At 38.0% G+C, this 22971-nt stretch overlaps 1 protein-coding gene across 21 annotated transcripts in view; it reads right to left on the bottom strand.

Annotated features, from left to right (window-relative positions):
• ARPP21 (cAMP regulated phosphoprotein 21) overlaps positions 1-22971 on the bottom strand; it is a 206354-nt gene that overhangs the window by 93986 nt on the left and 89397 nt on the right. For 20 of the 21 annotated variants that reach the window (XM_080387134.1, XM_080387136.1, XM_080387133.1 and 17 more), the window contains 8 exons: positions 13469-13637; positions 11572-11777; positions 10696-10737; positions 9694-9783; positions 5418-5568; positions 4104-4182; positions 2737-2796; positions 1699-1839 (listed from right to left, as the gene is read on the bottom strand). In XM_080387134.1, the coding sequence (XP_080243260.1) occupies positions 1699-1839; positions 2737-2796; positions 4104-4182; positions 5418-5568; positions 9694-9783; positions 10696-10737; positions 11572-11739 (731 nt within the window). In that variant the 5' untranslated portion in view covers positions 11740-11777; positions 13469-13637. The remainder of the gene's footprint in view (positions 1-1698; positions 1840-2736; positions 2797-4103; positions 4183-5417; positions 5569-9693; positions 9784-10695; positions 10738-11571; positions 11778-13468; positions 13638-22971) is intronic. The other variant, XM_080387142.1, reaches the window with a different exon arrangement.

The following is a 22971-nucleotide window of genomic DNA, read 5'->3' on the forward strand; positions in this document are numbered from 1 at the left end:
ATGTGGTATTACCACATTATCAAGTCAACCAGGAGAAGACAACACTGGAAGGGAAGATCTGTAGCAGCTGGTGCACTACAGAGGTGACACAGATGTGAAGGGAAAAGGGAGAGCTGTAAAGACAAAAGAATGCCTATAAAGCATTCAAAGATGATTGACTGTGTTTTGTTTAAGAGGAGACTATTTCAATTTTTTTCTCACTTACAGCTCAAAAATGAACACGGGTTTGCTGCACACCCAGCTTTTTCTTATTCATACCCAAACATCGCCCTTGCACAGGGCTAGGTATTACTAGACCCAGAGGCTAAGCCTTAGCAGCCTGAGTGTTAGTTTTATCAAACTACTGTAATTCCCTTGACTCCTGGAAAATCAGGCTGTTCGTGCACACTTTATTCAAACCCTTAAAAAATTAATGTCTAAGTGTTGTTTTACAGATGTCCAAGTATCTCAGGCATAGCCCACGAAAAAGATCTGAAATAAATTGTCCATGATCTAAACTTACTTCACACACATGGAAGATTTTCAGGGCTCTGTGAAATAACAAATACCTATGTGTTTGGCTCAGGTTTTGATCTTGCAAAATTAAATAGTCCCTCTAGCCTTTTACAGAAGAAGCTAATGATATTAAAAAAAAAAAAAAAAAACCAACCAAACAAACAACAAACCAACTCTCTGCAACTGCATCTAAGTAAACCACCTAACTACTGGATATGTAAATAGAAATAAATGTTTTTATTTCTCCTACTAATTGAATACAGGAAGTACATAATTTTCAAATGGGGCTTTCCTGTTCCAGTACCAGACACCAAAACTTCATTACCCAGTTGTAATTACTCCCTCTTCATTATATCGTTTATAGGTAGAGAGGGAGAGGAAAGCTATGGGTCCATGATACACACGTGGCACCTGGCAGAACAAATGATGCTGATTAGGCAAGGACACAACTGCATCTTTGCTGAATTCGCCAGGGAACCTCCTATCGAGCTTTTGCTAGCTTCATACAGGTTCGTGGAGGAAAGCATAAAGCATGCCAGCACAAATTTAACCTGCCAGGAATTTTGCAATTCATTTGAACCATCAGAAGGGATTTATATCCCACAAAAACTCTGTGGTCAAACGATGGGATTTGAAGAGAAAATAAAGTGGAACCAGGAGGGGAGAAGAGTAGGAAAAGGGAATGAATGGTGGCAGGTGGTGGAGGGGAACCAAATCCCAGATAATCAGGCTGGGCAGAAAATTACTCTTGAAGCAGGGTGAGCCAGAACAAGGGAAGAGGTAATCTTCCAAGTATGTTTGGGTTATTTAGGAATATAGCCATATGGTATCAGGTGACATGTAAAGCAATGAGCTCATTTCTGTAGCAAAGTGGTGGCTCTAAGGAGTCAGGGAAAGTAACATTCCAAGATATTGTGGTTAAGTTCCTTGCAAGAGACAAATCGGGTTATTTCTCCTTATACATCTTTAGATCCTTAAATAACCTCTCAATATGAGCCCTGTCCTCCCCTCCCCACCCTGGAAAGCGATACACAGCACTCACTCCTCCTACAAAAATAAAAGAGAATAAAAAACAAAAAAGATGTTAAAAAAAACCCCAAAAAAACAAACCAAAACAAAAAAAAAAAAAAGCCACACAGTCATGGTACAAACCAGCTCTTGTGAAAGGGAACAAGTTAAAAACACAACAGAGTTGCTACTTACATTCTTGTATTGCTGGTCTTGTTGATAATTACAGATTTTCCAGTCTGATCCACATTGTGATCCATTCCAAAGTAAGCTGCCACTCTGTGCACTAGCATCCTCTGATACGATGACATCTGAGGGAACTTTTTGTAGTGATTACTGGGAAAAAAAGAAAACAAATCACATAGATAATTACATTTCCCTCTGAGCTATAATTAAATGAAAATAGCAATACATTCAATAATTGAGTGGACAGAAATTTAACTAAAAACTTCTGGTAGCAAACATTTATATGTAAATGCGCAAATGAAAAAGCAGAAAAAAAATGAATTATTGTTAAAGTTTCTAATAAGCACATTTCCATGCGATACGTTGGGACAAATAAAGCTCATGCTTCATGGTATCTACTGAGTATTCTGTATCTTGAGAAGAACTCATCCCCCAACGCCTCATACACACACTCACGCTCCCTGCACGAAAAATCCTGCAGATTTGTTGAGACACTGGCAACAGCTTTCTGCCTTTCTCCTGAAGATCAGGTGCAGGGCAATGATGGAAAGATCTAGCAAATACTCCTTTTTTTCTCTCTTACTGACAAAACACTTATTTCCCATCAGCACGATTTCTTCCTTTGCTGCTATCCCTGCTGTCTATTTTTTCAAGTTGCAGAAACATTTTATTATAAAGAGCAGATGGTAGCAAGAATCCCTCCACCCAAGTTCAGTTTTATTTTCCAATGCTTCGGAGTAACATTGCATACAGGGAAACCCATGAAGTTACGCATTCAATCATCTTCCGTACTGACAGCTTTAATTGTATTTTTGGACCTAAATGAGTGGAGCCATTGCAACTATGATGCAATGAACACCAAAAGGCTTTCATTTACATCTATTGTACTTTAAGCAGTACCATCCGTGCCAGGAAATAAAAGCTTGGTCTTGCAGCATGCCAGTTAGAGTGCTCAGGAGCACTGTAGTCCATGAACGCATCCCCTTGCACAGCTCGCCTTGCTACACACACACGTGACTTAATAATCAAGCGTGGAACTCTACTTACTTGTTGTCACTAATAAAATCAATAATTTCTTGTTCCATTTTCAAGAGTATCATTCTGTCCCTGTCAAAAAGAAATGCAAAGATTTGTAGTATCGACTACCAATAGACATATTAGATGAAAAATCAATGGTATCAATGTTTGGAAGGCAATTTTGCAAGTGTTGTCAGCCATCTCGATTACAAATGAAATATGCTTTGCCCTGGCACAGCTGGAGAAGATTGCAGCCTGCTTTGCTACACCTTCGCTGACACACGTGACAGGTTTAGCTCTTTGTTGAGCTCAAACATGGTCTGAAGAGTGCTTCCAGCCACATCAGGCTGTGATCAATGCTTTGCACAGAAAGACTCTGACTGCTATGGATAGCTTTGGTCCTTTTTCACCCCCTTTTTTGATGGAAAACAAGATTTCCAGCTAACCTCGCTCTTTCATGAGAGAGGCTGCTACCCACAGAAATTTCCAACATTTTGTCTGAGACAGATCTTACACGAGGCATTGATCTGCAGGCAAGAAGACTGGGCACATCTAATCTAGTTAGAGAGCACAATGCAGAACAATGCCTTTGAACTATCGCTCCCAGGAGGCAATGCTACAGTATTTCTCAGTCAAAATGCTCTGTTTTCAACTGGAAGGTCTCAGATGTTCCTTCCTCCCCTCCTCTCTTGCCAAAAACATTCAAAAAATTCCCCAGCATATTTCCACACATACATTCTTTTCTAAGCTTGACAGAGTCCATCACTTCTTTTGAACTTTCTCGTTTTGTGCAGATAAAACAATTCAAGGACCTTCCATCATCTATACAAGAGGTTATGCAAGCTGTTAGGTACCCAGTTATTCCTAGTTCTCCTATAGTTGCAGAATTACGTGGTACCTATTTAACGGATTCAGTTGAAATGAATGTTGAAAATCACAGCATATAAAAACATTACAGAACCTTCCTTAGACATTTAGAGACAATTCAATAACGAGATGAGATTGTTGCTCCAAATGAAAACTGTGGGAATGCTGACAGCAGAATTTGGCACTGTGCACAGGATTTTAATTGTGTACAGCATTGCCAAAAGAAAGTTACTTTATATTCGTATTCAAGTCTCCAACTGCAACGGTTATAATGTATTACTGCTAACATCACACAAAGCTATAGGCAAGAAGGTAAAGGACAAAGACCAGGTGTCACTGAAAGTGAAATTAAGCAATAGGTGACTGCATGGGGGAGAAGTTGATGACTTTTTACTGGTTTTTTGCCTACCTCCTTTACATTTCCCCTCATAACCATCTCCAGCGCTAACAGAACACAATGCACAGTTACGGGAGCTCAGATCACCAACTATCATTTCAGGAGTGCCAGCTCTAATGCAGAAAATACCTACCTGGGGTTATTCTTTAATGTGTTAATGAGAAACTCATGCAAATCTATGCCTGTTGAGTCTGTGTACTCTTGACTGCAATCTGAAAAATAAAAACAAACACACATTTATTTCGTGTCAACGATTACAATTAAGCTAAACTATAAATCAAATTCCATTTTCCACCAGCAATCTGAAAGCATATGCTCTGAAAGAAAACATTTGTTTGGATCTCAGCCAAGAAAGATCTACACTTAGAAGCACCGGGTGGACGTTCATGGCTCCTCTGTACCATTTTACTGAGAAGGCAGCACCAAAACTAGACACCAACAGAAGCTGCTGGTCATTTGAAAAATCACAGGAAACCTTCAAGGCCACTCAAGATCCTGCCAAATTCTTCCTTCAAACTACTAAACACAATATTTTAAAAAGAGAAAACAAGAGTTTTATTCATCAGTGTCTCTTTGCATCATTTCATAAATGCTGTACACACAGGAAATGAGGCATCGTGCCAGTGGGAAATGTATTTGCATGAACAGACTGAAATCCAGTGACGCCCAAGAGTGGGCGGGTAACAGGGTTGCATGACAGCAGTCAGAATTAATTTTTCAGCATTGTTATATTGCCTGACTCAAAAGTACACACAGATCCTCAAGCTGGCGTGAACTGTAAGAGCTCCATTGAAGCCCAATGGCAATTCACACCAGCTGCGGATCCACACCCAGGTAGGCAATGATTATTTTTGAGAGATTACACTGCAACTTTATACCACAGATTAATAAACAGATTTTTTTAAAAAATACCAAATTTAGACATAAGATCTTTTCCGAAGAAGTCTTAGTAGCTGAAAATAGGAGATTGCAATGCAGGTTAAACATCATGGATGGATTTCCTTATATTATTTCAGAGAAATTCTCCATGAGAGAAGAACAATAGTTAAGAGGATTGCTCTCTACTGCTTACATTGCACAAGTGACATGCCAATATATTACCATTAATGGGGAAAAAAAGCATAGTAGAGTCTTACAATTATCTTATTATATGATCACACCTATATCTGTTTATAAGAACATGATTAAAGTATTCAGAACAATGATTTTCAATTAAACAAAATTAATCATCTGTAATACCAAACCTCAGTTTGGAAAGTTTCTTCACTTTCAGAGTCCAGTGTTTGTATAGAAAACACTTTCATGCATACATATTTCAGGTTCTGAATTTTCTCAATGTATGAAAACACTTCTAGTGTGTACTTATAACAAATTTTAAAAATGCATGCTTATAAAAACTTAATATTTTTTATAACAGTAATTATAGCAATTTAAATTCTAAGTTCACCTTTTGATAACATTCTGATCTTGTTTTTTTCACTGTTTTTATCTTTTTCTTTATTTTTATCCTTCTCTTTTTCTTTCTCGGAGTCATCTTTACTAGATTTATCTTCTTCTTGCAAGCTAGGAAAACTTGAAAGCTGCAGTTGGATTGATTCCTGTTGGGAAAGAAGAAAGATAAACTTAGGGCCAGACTCAGTAAGCTTTCCATGGCTTCTAACCTGCAGACATTTGCATTAAACTACGTATAGCTAGAAAAGCTGAAGCCAGATACATTTCTTTCCTATTTAAAAAATGATTTTTTTTCCAGGAGAATTAATGACATCTCAGAGGCCAAATTCTAGTGGTAAGTGTATTTCTTCTCTAATACTTAAATACTATAAACTTGTAGCCTACTTATATTAAAGGCACTGTATTAGTCAACACTAGTAATTATCACTTATCAAAACAGCGACAAGTATTTTATATGGGCTTTCTTAAGTAATTCTATAATTTAATTAATATTGTACTTGTTAAATGATGATTGATGGATAGATGTCTGAAAAGTTTAACTTCTTCCTCTAGTAAAAAACCTACAGGTTCATATGAGCTCTTTTGCAAACGTAAGCGCAGTATCAGCTAGACCAAGCTTTCAGGCTCTGATAGTGGAAGAGAGCCAGCAAATTATAAACTCAGTTGTATGGAAAAGGGCTTACCAACTTAGCCAGTACTTTAAATATAAAGACATAGGCAGAAGTGCCTTTAGCAAAAGGGGTGAATTGTGCCCTGTGATTTTCAAACAAGTTGTGGTAAGTGAATTGCTTTGAGGCATCACAAGTTTTATCCTCAAAAATTCATTATTTCAGAGACTATGAGTCCCTTCGAAAGCATGCTTCAGCTTTAAAAGTTAATTAATCTGAGAATTCAAGCTGGTTTGCATTTTCTGATTTGCTTCAAAGAACTTGTTTTCCCCCCACTTACAACATTATTTTAAAACGACTTTGTTTTAACAAAACACAAATTGTTTTCTTTTGAAGTTACCATGGCATAATTTATGTATTTTAAGAAACAGCAATCTGGTTGAACAAAACTGAAGCAAGCATACTTCTGTGTTCATATTCTTTGGAAGAAAAAATGGCCAAAATAATACTATATGCTTAAGTAGTGTAAAAATGCACATTCAAATTCAGCTGTCACAAAACTCCATGGTAATGCAGTTTTCTTTAATACAAGAGAGTCCTGCATGCCTGATAATTTTTTGGCATCGTGTTAATGAAAACCAAATTCACCAATACTGGAGAAAATCAGAGTTTCTTGAATGCTAGTAAATTGCCTTCCTTCACAACTTTTCAAGGAATACTAGCATACCAGAAGATTGATACAAAATTTTACAGTAAGGGGAAGTAACGGGGGGGGGGGTGTGTGTGTGTTAAGCAACCAGACCATTATGAATTCAAAAGATGTTTTCAATAATTTCAATAATTACTACAAATTTTATAAAGAACTATCAATCAGCCACCACAACACATGTAAGACAAGATCCTAACGGAACAAGCTATCAGCATAAACATGCCACAGTAAGACAGAAATTGGTAATTTCTTAGCTTAATCATTATTGGTTTTGTTAAATTCTAATGTGGCACAAAAGACTTGAGATGGAAAGCACTGTAAAAGAGAAACAAAGCCCTAGAACCAAAATTTAACCGACCTACCGTCCTTAATCCCTGCTTTGTTACTTTTGGCTGACAGTATTAGCCAAAAACTGAGGGCACAGGCGGAAGGACTGGGAACTCCTGGTCATTTGAGGTAAGGATAATAGCAAAATGTTTGATAACCTGCTCAGTGGAACTCAGAGGACTAATGTTATGCCTGCTTTCTTTCACTTCAAATGACAATTCAATTTCTCATTCAAACAACAAACTTTGGATCAACCACTGCCAAAAACCCCTGAAGGATAACTCTGATTCTCAGCGCTGCCCAAAGCAGAGCAACTGCACCATTGGATTTTCAGAACAGGAGAAAAATGTAACTGGCCATGCTGTTCCTAGGATATTAATCCTAAATTTCACAGTGGTTGTTAAAGTGCACTTATGAAAAGAAAAACAACAGACTTAACACATAAGCACACATATGAACATATAGTAGATACTGTTTTACATGTAACATAATACTTATATATTTGCGCTATAAGAAATACACAAAAGGGCTGTAGAGTCGTGAAAGCAAGCTACTGTATATTTTCTTAGATTTTTATTGATTTTCTCAATAATAAAATACAATATTAATAAATACATTGATACAAGGTAAGTATAGTGAACAACAAAATAAATGTTCAAATTGCAGTAATACACTTCTTGGTCAATAGTATAACATTAAAGGCAACATTCCTTTTAAGTAAGGACATAGTGAACCATCAGGTAAGCGTTCAAGATCAAGTAATACAGGTAAACAAGTTTTTTCCCTGTACAGGAAAATGAAGGCAAGTAGTCAAATATAAATACAAACATCAAGTCTGCAGTACAATCCATACTCAGTAGTTCTGGCAATGTACCGTACATTCTCTGGTAATTAACTCCCTGTGCTTTGTAAACCATTAAGATAAAACAATAATTAAAAAAAAAATCCATACCAAAAATAAACTTTTTTTTTCCTCTGAAGTGAAAGCAAAGAAATTCAGTTGGCACAGAACTTCCTATATCCTTCAGCCAGTCCAAGGAGGAGCCTGCAGGTCCAGCTTTCCATGGCAAAGCTGAGCCACATTCATCAGTAAAATTCAGCAAGAGCAAAAGTGCAACTCCTACCTAATTATTACATCAAGCCAATTGCGTCTTTAGGAAATGGATGCAGGAGCCCAGGGAGTATTTTTATCTCCCATAAATATTTCAATATGGTCAAGGAAATCTTAGCCACAGCTGCTCAGAGTCAGGTAAGACCAGAGGCTGTGTGTAATGGGGGCAACCCCTCCTCCGCCTGGTGTCAGGGTGCAGTCCAGACAGGGATTTTGCCTCAAAACCTGCCAGCTTCTGACATTTAATACAGGTCCTGTGCAGTACATTATAAACTACCATGCGATGCTTAATACAATCTCTTTATGTTTTCCTTTTCATTCTCCATTAAACAATAGAAAATACAAATGAAAGCAGAACAAAAGCCACATATCTTGACTAACGCAAGTTAAGCAGAAAGTATATACCTACAACAGAACAACTGATAAAATAACCTGCCCATCTACTGCACAAGCATCATCGTAGAGCAGTAGAACATGTAGACACTCCCCAGCTAAACAACCTGGGGTTTGGTCTTTTAAAAAAAAACAAAAACAAAAAAAACCCACACAACAGAAAAAAGAAAAGCCTCTCCATACTTATGAGCAAATAGGAGAGCTGGATTTGTTTCAAGTCAACAGAGGAAACAGTGAGAAAGTACACTTAAATGTGATTTTTTGTTTTTGTGCTAAGCTCACAAGAAGTCACTTGCTCAAGCTCTCTCAATAGCTGATGCCATTTGCACATAAGCATCCCATAAATTATAGGCAGTGCTGATGACATTTTGGGTTGGGTTTTGTTTTTTGTTTGTTTGTTTGTTTAAGCCTTGCCTTTACCAAGCAAGCAAAGAAGCAAAGAAGAGTATTTGAGGTTTTAACTTTTGCTTTTTTGAAGTTAGTTTACAAAGACTGCCACCAGTGTTATTGTCCGAGGTGAAGGGTGCAGGGGACAGAGCTCCACCAGCTGCTGGGAATACAACGCTACCAGGACAGGTAGACTCAAATACACACTTTTCGGTACCGGAAAGTCTACACCAAGAGTTTAGAAAATGATTGCCACTCAGTGGGAGGCCTCCTTGGCTCTGCCAAGGTATTTTAGAGAGCGAAGGACCTGTGAATTTTATGTGACGGGGGACACTGATATGAACTGGAGTCTCAGAGGAATCAGAAACCAGAGCATATTCATAACTGTATCTGGTGCAGCCTTGAAAGAGATAGCCTTAGAGAAAAGAACATATTAATATTCTTTTTGATTATTTTTTTAATTTTAAAAATCTGAATTCTTTTGAATTCTTTTCCATTTGCTGAAATTTTCAGGGGGTCTGGAAAAAAAAGCAAACAACACCCTGTGATATAGTACAAAACCGATATTTCAAAATAAAGTTCACGCTAAACCAGATAACGTCATACAAATATGTTCATTGTCGGATGTAATTTTTCCCCCAAGAAAGACATTGTTAAGTGCCCAATTAAGTAACATAATCATGCAACTGGAGATGGAGGTCAACCATGCAGATAACAGCAATGATTGCAAGTGTACCTGATTATCATGAAGATTTTCTGCTCCTGGGCGAGGGGATGACTCTTCGCATACAGCAAGACTCCGGACGAGTTTTCCTTTAGCTCCTGACTGAATAAGAGAGAGAAAAAAACAAAACAGAGAACACTACTACTGACCCCCAAGTCACAGAAGCTGCACACATCAGCTGTCCCTAAGCATCCAAAGTAACTACTACCCACCCAGCCAGCAAAACTTTATCTGCCTTTAATGCAGATAGAAAAGGATTCTAAGCAACCAGTTGCTGGCCACACAGAGTAGGTGGCAGGTTTCTTTTTGCTTTTAATGATTTCTGCTACAGTTCACTCACTTCCACCAAAAATCCTAACAGCAAAGAATGGATAATCCAATATTGAAGGTAATTTAACAAAGTTAAACTCAAAGGTTCCTTCTCTCATTTGGTTTTTGGTTGGTTTTTTTTTTGTTTGTTTTGGGTATCCCCCCCCCCCCCCCCCGCTTCTAGTAGTATCATAACCAAGGAACAGAGACAATTAAAAACCTGCAAGTTTTACAGATCTGCACTTGGAAAATTAAAAGAAGGTTTTCAGAGTATTTTTGTTCCTAAAAGCTCCTTTCCTCCCCCTTAGGGAGCTAGTCAGTCCCTGCTTCTTTATGTCAAGATTAGTCCATTAAAATAAAATCCAAACAAAAATGTTAATTACTAAAGCAAAAGGAATGAGCTTTTTCCTTCCCCAGTGGTGCACAGAAGCATGCACACTATAAAGCACAAGTGCACAGAGAGCCCAGAAGCATAAAAGTATGTTGGATAAATAAGGGGGAGCCTGACACATTTTATTCAGAGGAAGCCCTCTGCCTTTGTGCAACAAGATTATGGGGTGGGGTGGGCTAAAACCAACAAAAAAAACCCAACCACCACACCAAGTGATGAAAGGCCATCATTTCAATTGCAGACACACATTTTATTGAAATTCTTTATCCTACACCATGGCATGCAATTCCAAATAAACAGAGATGGACCCTTACCTTGGATCTCTTTTTCTGCTGGTTCTGATTTGCACCTCGTTTCTGAGTGTAGCAAAAAAGAGAAGCAGTTATCCCTTCAGTGGAAAGTGTGCATGACAAGAGCATTACCAATAAATAAAAAGACTAAATCACTCCTAAATGGTACTTTAATCGGTTGGTCACTGCAAAAACAACTTCCCCAAACCCAGCCTGGAAAGCAAGGAAAACCAAGAACCATCTCTGCTCAATTTATTCATTAGAGGAACAGGTATAAACAATAAAAACACGCTGCAAAGTGGTCTGTATTTTTGCATATAATAAAAATGTAAGAAAAAGCACACTTAAGTAAATGCTCCCCCCCTCCAAATTCCTCTTAAATTGTAGTCTCCCACTTTATTTTTATATTTGATTGAGCACAAAAGGATTAAAAACCCCTCAGCTGATAAACTCTTCTTATCAAATTACCTTCTTAGGCTTTGCATAACAACTTTTTGTTGGCAGTAACACCTACAAACCAAACCACATATCAAGTAATTATTCATTAGTATACCTGCAAAGTCATGACATCAAGGTAGCTTTCTAAATCCCCAAAGAGGGAAAACAGTCAAGTATTTCACCAAGCTTTAACACAGAAGTCTAGAAATTAACTTCTCAGAAAAATCAAATAACACAGCAGCCTAAAGAGCTCAAAAGGTATAACAAATAACGCGATTTATTTTATAGGGAGATAAAAGGACTCAAAATAAAAATAGATAAACAAAAATTCAACAAAAGATAAGCAGTCTCAAAATAATGAGAGGAAAACGGGAAGAATAGGCAATGAAAGAGATCACAGAAATGGAAAGGCGATGATAACACACTGATATTTAACACACTCATTCACCATTCCTGTCTTACCTGCAGCTCTGTCTTGGCATCACTCAGCTTCTCCTCCTTCTCCTCTACTTCCGAGCTTTCAGATTTATTAAGGATACAGTTGTCTGGGTTCGTTTCAGAGATGGCATTCTCCTGCTCTTTCACAGCTTCCTCTGCTGTCTCCTGGTTCAATTTACCTTGCTCAGACATTCTTCCAGACAGAAATTAAAATAACAAGATTTGGTGACCTGAAAGGTCAAGATATCACGACACAAACACACACAAAAAAAACACTGGGGGTGAATTTTTATTTTATTTTTTTTAATGCCCAAGTAAGTAAATTCATTCCCTTTGATAAACAAATGAAAATATGCAGCTCAGGAGCAGAAAGCTATGTATGCCCCAGTTGAAGATACGTACTGAATCGACGATATTGGATAACGGTAGAACTGCATCAGGTTAAAGAAGCAGAACTCCAATCTAAACAGGCTTGGTGGACACCCTCCCAGCCCAGCGCCAGGACTGCCCAGGTACAGACAGGGACAGTGAGGGATTCTCCGCTACAGAGCTCAGTGGCACCAGACAGGAAAGACCCATTCAGACCTCCAGGTCTCTGGCATCTCAGTGCTCCCCTCCTCTATATCTTTTTCCCCCCCTCCTTTTTTTTTTTTTTTTTTTTTTTTTTTTTTAATAAAATAGAATAGCCAAGCAACAAACAGAAATAAAAATGAAACATGAGTCAGAGCACTGTTTTTAGTGCTCAACCATGCATTTTGTACATTGCAGAAGACCATGGAGCTCACTACCAGTTTAAATATTTTTTTTTGTTTTGAAGAGGTAATAATTCAACATAAATATGAAATCTAAATTTGGCAATAAAGCTTTCAGGGTCAACATTTTCAGGCATCAAACTGACAGCTCCATTATTAAAATTGTAAGCCTCTTCCCAAACACCATGTCACTCTCCAGCACTATGAAAATCCTACAGGAAGCCCTTGGCAGGTATTTCTAATGAAGATATCTTAACTGAACTGCATTTATTCTCAGCTCACAATGGGTTGTTGTACAGAAGCTTTAAAGGCTTTTCAAAGTTAAAGCCTATTATTATTTTATCTCTCTTTCTCTCTCTCTACCCTCAACTCCCTCTTGAAACCTCCCCCACTGATCAATTGTCAAATGAGACTCATGAATAATTTAACTTTTCTTTCCCCATCCATTTGGTTTAAGAAGTATCTTCAGGAAAAACAACTGCAGTTGAGAAAGAGAGTTATTTCAGAAGCGGTCTTTTGCAATACCCTGCCACTTCTCAACAATGAAACACTGGCTATTAAACAAAATCACACTTTGCCGTGTTTCTTTTTACAGCTTGTAATTAACATTCGACAGATCTGATATCGCTTACCTTCAGCTTTTTAAGGTATAAGTGAAAAAATAAGACATACCGACTTTTAAGAACTTATTTTTTCCAATAATTGCTTTTTTTTTTGACACTGTAAGCAAATAAAACAACAAAACCTTTCCTACATAATCTTCTTGTTTGGGGAAGATTATGGCTTTCACAAGAAACGAAGCTACACGGTTCACAAACAAACTGACTGGAAAAGGAATTTCACAAATGATCTCCCAATCGGCCAACTCAAGCTTTGAGTTGTTCTCCATCCTCCCACCACCCTCCCCAGGAAGTCCCACAGTACTGGCTATTCTGAGGTTACCCCTGAAACTGGAACCGCTTTGCTAAAAATGCAAAACATGATGAATAGCAAGACCTGAAACTGCTCTGTTAAATAACCCTTAATTTGTTAAGGTTTTTCATCGAGAGATGGACATGCATGCACAAGTTCTTCATGGGATATTACCTCGCAGCTCACCTCCGTGCTTACACAGTGTTCACAAAAACATTTACACTCAGTTTATCAGCTGCACCAAAGAAGCCATTTACCTGAAAAACTGCTATAATTCCCACCGTCTTTCTAACGTCTTCTGTTGCTCTTCGCTGGTTAAATCCACACAAATGATCAATGACAACGTGAGTCCCATGTCCCCATTAACAGTTCAGAGTGCCAATCTCCATGCTGGTCCTTCAGAGAGTTTGACGAATCATAGTCAACCTGGAAAAAGACGAAAAGTAAATAATAACAATGATAATGATCATGGTACAAGGTAAGGATGCAATACACAGGACCACATTTCTAACACTAATGACCAGCTTCAAGCAAATCACTTTCACAGCTTGATCCAGCTCCACCTGTCTCAAAACCGACTGCTTCTTCTCTAATGAAGGCTTGAGCCGGCTGTTCAAGTCATAACAGCTCCTACGCAAGGAGCTAAAATTAACAATTGCATTATGCACTGAAGATTACTCACTTCAAATTTAACCTTTTTTAGTGAATTTCGGCACTTTTCATTTAAAAAAGCATATATACATATTTATATGTAAGCTCATCTGTTTGCTTCAACAGAAATCAATGAGGCCATGAGGAAAAAGGACTTGCCCGCTTTTGAACTACGGCTTCTGCTCCAATTAAAATTTCAATAGTCAAACGCTATTGAAAAAGAAGCTAGGTGGGTGCTTTTAGAAAGTGACCTGCTTTTCCAAGGGAGTGAATCGAGATGTTAATTTAATAAGCTGAATAAAAGTTTAAATGATCAAGAATGGGAGAAGAAGGAGGATGAAATCCTGTTCCCTGAACAACGGCACCAGGAAAAAAAAAAAACCAAACCAAACCAAAAACACTTTCTTTTGAGGCACCGTGTGAGTGATCTCCAGGTTACGGTTTGGAAAATAAACCTGAGAGAGTCACCTCAGCCATGCAATTTATGCTGTTCATCAGGATTGTCTTTGCCAGCTGAATAGCTGATCTGAAGGAAAAGGAGCATTTTTGGATGAACCAGACCGATTTACAAGCCATGGCCATGTGCCGAACTGTCTTAATACAGCAGGCACCTCTTCTCAAGGCTTGCGCGTGAATCACAGTTGAAGCAATTAGTGCAAATACACAAAAACAGCAAACAGGAGGAAACATGTATCATTCCACTTGGGCGGGTGGGGGAGGACCAGCCTGAAAATCATCTTACTCTAATATTAGATGCTTGGTTTCTGAGGCACAATATAAATTGTGCATGGTTGCATTTGCTGTACAGTATGTGACAGTGCACTGGAAATCACCACGTTAAGAAGGCTGAATTTCACGTGCCAGAAATGGAACTTAGCCTTTCACAAAAATCAAGCCCTGCCCTCTCCAGGGGCTCAAGCACACAGGGCAGATCAGCAGGCAGCTCTATGAACTACCACTGCCACCCTGCAAATTTATATACATAAAAATATTTCTTTTCCTCAAACCACTTAAAAAATTTGCCCTGAGTAACACAAAGTATGTCCTCTAACTTGCTTTTTGGTATTTCTTGCAGGACATTTTCAGAAATGTTATCCCATTGACAAACAGAGGATTGTGATGGGAGCGGAGGAACAATACGGAAAATTATGCCTAAGCACTCAAGCACATGCAAATGTATTTCACGGAGGAAATACTCAGAGAGAAACGACTGAATAAACCAGACTGATGAAAACCTTTCCTCATAACCATCTTCCATTAACCTTTTCCCTCACAATTCCGAAAGAGAGGAGGAAGAAAAAAAAATAATCAAACAAAACCAACCACAAACTAAAAAACCCAGGGAAATACAGTGCAATACAGTTTCACCTGGAAAACAGCCAGCCAGGGGATAGACCACTGCAATCAAAACCCTCCAAAACCAACCAGGAAATAGATAACCGTATCAAAATCAGGAGGCAAATTATTTCAGGACTCTTCAATGTTACCATGCGTTGTGAATTAACTATTCATAAGGCAAACAAACAGAGCAAAACAAAAACCAGACAACAAACCAACCAACCAAAGGGTATCATATCCAGCCAGTGAAGACAGCTGCCAAGACTCCAATAAACAGCATTTCTGGTCTTGTGCCACAGGTGCTTAATGTAATCTTATCACGTTTTACCAAAGACATATTTCTTCATAAACTGAGTTCCCCATATTGTTACACTTAAGATCTCTGATGCCAACATCATTTTTCATTGGCCAATGCATGAGAAGACCATACAATCTTACATTTAAACAACAAAACCACCACATAAATTTCCCCAAGAAAACATGAGCAAGTAAAAAACAAGCTTAAAATCTGCAGCTACCCTTTTTTTAAACCTGCAATGACAATGTTTCTTAGGATGTTTTTTTGAAAAAAATCCTTCATAATTATCTTCTGTGGGGGGAAAAAAAGGCAAGAAGAACCGAGACACATACAGGAGTCTCAATCAAACTTCCCTCAATATAAATTTCCTCCTCCTCCTCCATTAGGCAATTTACAAGTGATGACTAATCATTTACATACTACAATACGTAAGATACATTTTTGGTTGTTTGGGTGGGTTTTCGGAAGGAATCAGGTTTTTGTAAAAATACTTCAGGGAGAGTATAAATACCAAAAAGGAATCAGTCAGAAAATAGTCAGAAAATAGCCACTAAGCATGAGGCGTTTTGATTGAAAATACACCTCTTTCTCAAGCATTTCCAGGATATCTAGTTGTTCAGCGACAAATGCACTTTTTACTATTGTCAGTCCTACAGTGACAGCACTGCTATCAAAAAAACATGCTGGATTATTCCCTTTCTTGCACATCAACAGAAATGTCAGCAATGATTTGACTGTCAAAACCTTCAGTACCGAGGTGACGCAAAAGACTGAACAAATGCACTTGTGTTTTTGATCCTCAGGTAGAAACCGCAAAGCTTGTTGCTAGGCGAAAGCCACCGTCTTCATTTGCAAGCGGCAAAATTTCATAGGGGTGTTGGGATCCTAGAAGCGGTCTACAGGAGCTTGCGGCAAAATTTCAGCCTCTAATTCCTTAAACCAAACTAAGTATTGCATACCACAATGCAACAGAAAATACAGGTGCCCACCAAGCCATTTGTAGACCCATTTTAATGGAAACATAATCTCTTTATATAGAATTTATAAGCACCAGCTGATCAGCATACACTGTGGGATGGAAATGCTATTTTCTTCTGAAATTGCTTTCTCTAGTAACAGGGTTTTCACTTTAGAAACTGAGGGTACTACCAAGCTTGAGCAGCTATTGCCAGAGCTCCAAGAAAGGGATGGAAGAAGGCACATAGGGTCATATACGTTCATACAACACATACCATATAAATTCCAAGAGAAGTGTGTGGGAAGGAATACACTTAATTCAAGAATTTTAAAAAAACATACCCAGAAGAAGAGCTGTCAAAAAAGAACAGAACAGAAAAATGAGCAAAACCATTAAGACAACCCCCTCAACGAACATCTGATAGCCGACCATCAACCAAAATTAAAGAGAGACATCTGAAAAAAACCCTAAAAGCCCACCACAGGTGAGCCAGCCCTTTCAGTATTATGTACCTGGAAATGTTTGGATGGTCTCAAAGGTATCACATACTGAAGCAGGAATTTTGAGATCCTTATGCTCCCAGTAGGTATCAACATGTCCTCTCTCAGGAAAGGAGATGAGCAGGCTTTAAGATCAAACAGCATACTTTTAACCAAGAGCAAGCAGCAGCAGAAGGCAGGACTGAACACTTCCAGAGTGAAACCCAATTATTTTTTTTTTTCTCCAAATAAAGCTGCGAAGCATAGAAGTAAAATCATTTGACCCTGAACGGCTCCTGTAACTGAAAACTGGCTGATCTTAGCAGTACCTACAGGTCAGGATCCTTCTCATCCCATAATGATTCTCCACTTGCATGAATGGCTTGCAGGTACAAGCCCATGAACTGGAAGCAGAGATGTCAGTCATGATTTCCACTACGCAATATATACCTCATCCATACATATAGAGATAGCTTTGACTCATTATTGCTAACTAATGCATCAGATTCCAGGAAACCATTGGAAACAGACTATGGCATTATCTTAAAATTATCAGCATACATAACCCTCAATGCTGCCAAATTCTCATGGCTTAAAGCATAAGTTGCCGATTAGTTGACATCTACTTAAATATTCCAGTTCCTATCATCAAGTAATATATGACGATCTCAGACTTCACACTGAAAGCAAAAGCTTCAACTCTCTACAGTGGCTTCAAAGAAAATCTTCAGAATATAAAACATTGTTGAAAAAAAACAAAACAAAACCCAGCAAAATCAAACAAACAAACAAACTCAAACCCATGAAACCCACAAAAGCTAAGTAAAATAAATCCTGGAGTTTGAGTTTAAGCACACTACTACTCAGTTGTCAGTCCTAGTCTTCAGGACCTACACCATTAGACAGCTGGTACTGCATGTTCCTTCTCACTGTTTTCCTACATTTCCCACAAAAATACATGTACGTACTTGGAAGCTAAAGTTTGCTGCTGCGTATTAGCACAGCAGAATAATCATCCATGCCAGCTCTCACAAAGTGCTTTAGTATGAAAAAAACTTTTAAAATAAAATTAAAATTAAGGCTGTGAAATACACAGAATCCTACAAAATCACTGGTTGTTAAAAGACTGAAGACTAAACCTTAGGAAAAAAGAGCAAAAAAAGTATTTTTAAAGGAAATGTTTGAAGCCTTTATTTTATTTCCCACCTCCTCTTGTCTTTACTTTGTCCCCTCTCCATCATCACTACAAAAACAGATGTTTGCAAAAAACAGTTATTGCCCACATTTTTCTGCTCCTACGTGCCACAGACCTTTGTGGGTAAAAGGTTATTTAGACTTATTTACTGTTGGCACTTTAACAGAGACAGACTGTCAGCAGACACATTTTTTTTCCAGGAGTTACAGAAACATAAGCATCTGTGTACAAGCAGCAGTGCAGAGGCCACTAAGCAGGCCAGCAAACAACCATCAGCAGCAACGGTGGTCAAATTTGATGAAAACAGGGTGGATTGAAACATATTGGATCGGATCTCAGATCCTACACAACAACCAGTTGTCTTTTGAAAGAGGCAACTAGATGATATCAGGAGCAGCATCACAGCTGAAGGCTATCTTGGAATAGCACTGGCTTTCCTTCCAACCTGCATGTGAAACCCAGTATTTACAAATCAAAGCAGGGATGCAAATAGTCTAATAACCAAAAAAAAAAAACCAAACAACCCAGAAACAAAGCAATCTTTTGTGGTTTACACCTGATCCCTTTCTTCAAAGGCATGCTCTTGTTCCTAACAGATTGTCACTAATGTTTTCCACTTTAACTCCCTGTCAGAAGACCTCACATAAATGTCATCACTTTCAGCCAAATAATAATGATGATGATGTTCCCTCTAGCTTGTTACACTTCTGCAAAGCTAGAAACTTTATCCAGGAAAGTAAATATAGATGGCTTATAGGGAGAGCCTGCTTTGTTTTAATACTTAAGAAAAGGCTCAAAAAACCCCCAATGTTCTTTTATCTGTCATGATGACCATTTGAAGTCATCCAGGATCAGCATGAAAAGATATGAGGCTTTGAGTGATCTGACTAATAAACGTCAATCATACAAGTTTACCAGGAACTAAGTAACACCCAATCTTTTAACAAGCTATCAGATGTACAAATCAGCAGCCTTGGAATGAGTCGTTTGCTTTAGTCCAGCCTTCAGCACTGCCTCCTGCACTTCAAACACATGCACCAAATTGTATCTCATTCCCAGGCATAAACCTGACAAACTTCCCAAAAATCAAAGTCATTAAACTAACTGGTCGCACCGTTAGGTGGTGGAAAACCACACCTGGTGGAAAGCTCCCATGACTCTAAACACAGAGACACAGCGGCTCCCGGTCCACCATTCAGTGCACACCAGTCTCCTTCCACTACACAGAAGTCATTTTCCTCATATCCCGTAATGAAAAGAAGAGCCAACATAGGCAAAAACACAACTCAAAGGGAAAGGGGGACTGAAACTCATCTTCCCAGATAATCAGATCTGTTTCTCAGCTATCAGAAATAATTGTATCACAAATTCCCCTTGAAAGACAGAGAGCTTTAGGGTTAGAGAGGGTCTAGGGAGGATGCTCTAGTAATTTTACTGCAAGGATGTTCAAGAACCTCACTGCCTTGCCAGACACCTTCTCCATTAGCCCACTGTATGCATCAAATACTTTGTACTTTTTTCTTCTTGTGCCAATAGTTCTCTATTTTTAAATAGCTTTCCTGATTTCTCAATATTTCTCTTTTTCTGTGAGAAATAACTGCACATTGCCTCATTATTTGCTGTTAGGTTTAAAGAAGCCAATTCCTTTTAATTGCCAGTTAAACAGGTATACACTGCTTCCACTGCTATCTACATCTAGTCTAATTTTTATCAATTGACAATCTGCTTCCACATTTCCTTACATCTCTTTCACGCTCTTCCTCCGCCAGGACCGCACTCAGAGTCAGATATTTCTCCACCCATTGATGCACAGTGGTGAATGCACTAGAGGAGCTCTGTTTTCACAAACACTAAAAGCCAGTTTAAAGACAATGAATATCATAAGGATATCCCAGAAGGAATACTGTCTTTCCAATATGAAACACTGATCAACAGTGCAGCACAAATGAGCTCAGGTTCCCCACAGAGGGGTCTTGGCAGTGCTGAGGGCAATCAGAGCTACTGCGGAGCCTGGGAGCTGCCACAGATTGAAGTGGTGGGACTACAGATACGCAGTACAGTCTAGGTGAGATAATTAAAGCCCTTTGTGGTACACCATAATGAAATCTGGATTAATATATAGTTTACATATATTTTGTTCAAATTAAAATTAATATATATAGTTTAATGCAGAAGTTCTTGAAACATTTTTTGTTTCTTCAAGTCAAGCTGTCACTACTCTTTCTTACTTTGATGCTTTCTCTTTAATATTGCTGTTCTCAGGTAACCATCGATTAAGTCCATTTTGCTTTACATGCAGGAACTGTAAGATTAAATTAACCTCTTCATTTACTCAATTCCTCCTAAAGCTTAAGGACTTGTTTAGAAAATCTAAACATCACACACCTGCATTTTGAGCATACATGCCTTTGAAGAATTCAGTCTAAGCAGACTGCAGGTTACAAATGAGTGGCCAGCTAAGCTGTCACGCCTCACACACTAATAAACCAAGTGCCAAACTCAAATCAGCTGAGTCCAAGGAGGGGCATAAACCCAAATAACAACAACAAAAAAAAACAAAAAACCAAAACACAACCCACAACACTCAAACAAACACACACACACAACCCAAAACCCTAAATAAAACAAAGAACATAATTTTGTACAGTACTAAATTTTTTTAAAAATTGATATTCAGGACATGGATGGCCCATAACTTATGACCAATTGCTTTACACTTCTTCAAACATCACCAGTGAATGGAGGCATAACCAGAATGAAAATGCTGCAGGAACAGTCCAAGTTCCTGAATTTCAAATAGACTTTTCCTGATATTTTTTTTCTTTCCCAATTTATATAGTGTCATCCTACCATTTCTTGACAAATTAGGTGCATTTTCACTAGCACTAGCTTAATTGGCGAACCCAGATAGAAAATAATTGCTAACAGCAAAGCAGCACTATGCTGATGAAAGTCCTCCAGCTAATAACTAGAATTGCCTTAGCAAACACTGACTGCAAAACAGCAAAAAGCTTTCACATAAGAACTGAAAGGAAAAAAAAACATCAATTCCTTCCAAAAGTCTCTTCTGATTACTAGAATTAAATGTAGTTGCTATTCCTGTTTGTCCTGATATCACTTTCCAAAACAAAATTCACCTGAAGCTAAAGAAAAAGTCTTCTTTCAAGAAAACAACCAAACGAAAAAAACCCTATAATTCTATATGAGATTAAAACCCAAGAAAAATAAACAGAAAAACCCAAACCATGGAACCAACAACAAAAAAACCAACATCATACCACACACTACAAGACATTAACTCTGCTGCTCAGAAACCGTGCAATTATACTCTCCATAGTCAAAGACCACTGAAATCAAGCTTGTTTCAAAGTAAATTTTCCAAGCTCATATTCCAACTAATTTGTATAGTTATAGTTCAAGTCTCTTCTAACAAAGGCTAGACCCTTTGAGAATTTCTAGTACAAGATTATTGTATGATTTTTTAATATATTTTTTTACTCATTTATCAACATAAGAATGCTGCCATTGCTTCTTCTCGATTGTGTTTATCAGAAAATATATTGGAATACAAATGCTTAGTTGATGGCTTTTGGTAGATGGCTTACTTGATCTTTAGTAGATTTGGGAGAGCAACATCCAGTGAGAACAGTTCATGCAAATAAAATCCCATCAAGTAAGCTAATTTTGCTAGACACCACCATTCTGCCTAAAATCTTGCAAGGCGTATAGTCAAGATTTTGGCAATTTTCAATCAAATCTGAAGATGTTCCCTATTTTTAACTTTGACTCTCCTAAGAATGATTACTTTTTCCCACCAGATCCACATCCCCCTTTCTCTCATTGTTTGAAGTCCCTCTGAAGAAAAAGAAAATTAAGGCAGAGATGTTATCTTACTGTCCTAATACTACAGGGAAATTATAAACACATATAAAATATATGACTATCTATATAGTTATATAAAACATAAATATATAGAAATACACAAAATGTATATTTTAATCTATTAATATTTGTATTTTATGTAAATACAGTAATCCCATTTAGCTGATCCCATTTTGGCCAGTCTCAGGCAACGGAGTTAAGTAGTAAACACCACACATTACAAAGACAAGCCTTAAGCATGCCATGGATTGCATTCAATGGTCTATATTGCCATGGTTTCAAAAGAAAATTAAGAAAAATGCCAATTGTAAGCGTAAATTAGAAGTTAAAATGCCTAATGATTAAATGCATGTTAGAAAATCCAACAAAACCATTACACATTTCTGCACAACGCTCTGTTCACTTCAGTGCCAGATATCCTCAGCTCATACTCACTTGTAGAAATAACAGGGAAGTCAATGTTCCTATCTTTTGAAAATTCCCTTGTCACCTCTAAAAATATTGTTAGAGATTCTCCCCCTGTTTTAAAATCCACCTTAAGACAGGTACTGATACACATCACGTTGCCTCATTAGCAGCATCACTACAACATACATTGCAATCAATTCCTGAAGAAACAAAAAAATCCTACTATAAAACACCAATCAGGTATCTTGTACTGTCACCGTAATGGTGAGAGGAAGAAATCCTCTTTAAAAGCTTTTGCAATAGTCAAGAGAGAAAAGGCAGAAACATGGGTTGACAGAACTGGCAGCATCGGTTCATGGCAGCTTTGGCTTCTGAAAATACCTTGCCAGAAATCCTGGGGTTTCTGCATTATGTTTGCCTTTTCCAGTGGGTAATTCCAGGCTCCATGTGATCTTGTGAGCAAAAGAAAAGGCAGAAAAAGCAGTTTGATATCTGTTTGTGTTTTTCAGGGAAGAAATTATAACATGTATGAGAGAGAGCTAAGCAATTTT

Source organism: Falco punctatus, assembly GCF_963210335.1.
Source record: "Falco punctatus genome assembly, chromosome: 4".
Classification (NCBI taxonomy): domain Eukaryota; kingdom Metazoa; phylum Chordata; class Aves; order Falconiformes; family Falconidae; genus Falco; species Falco punctatus.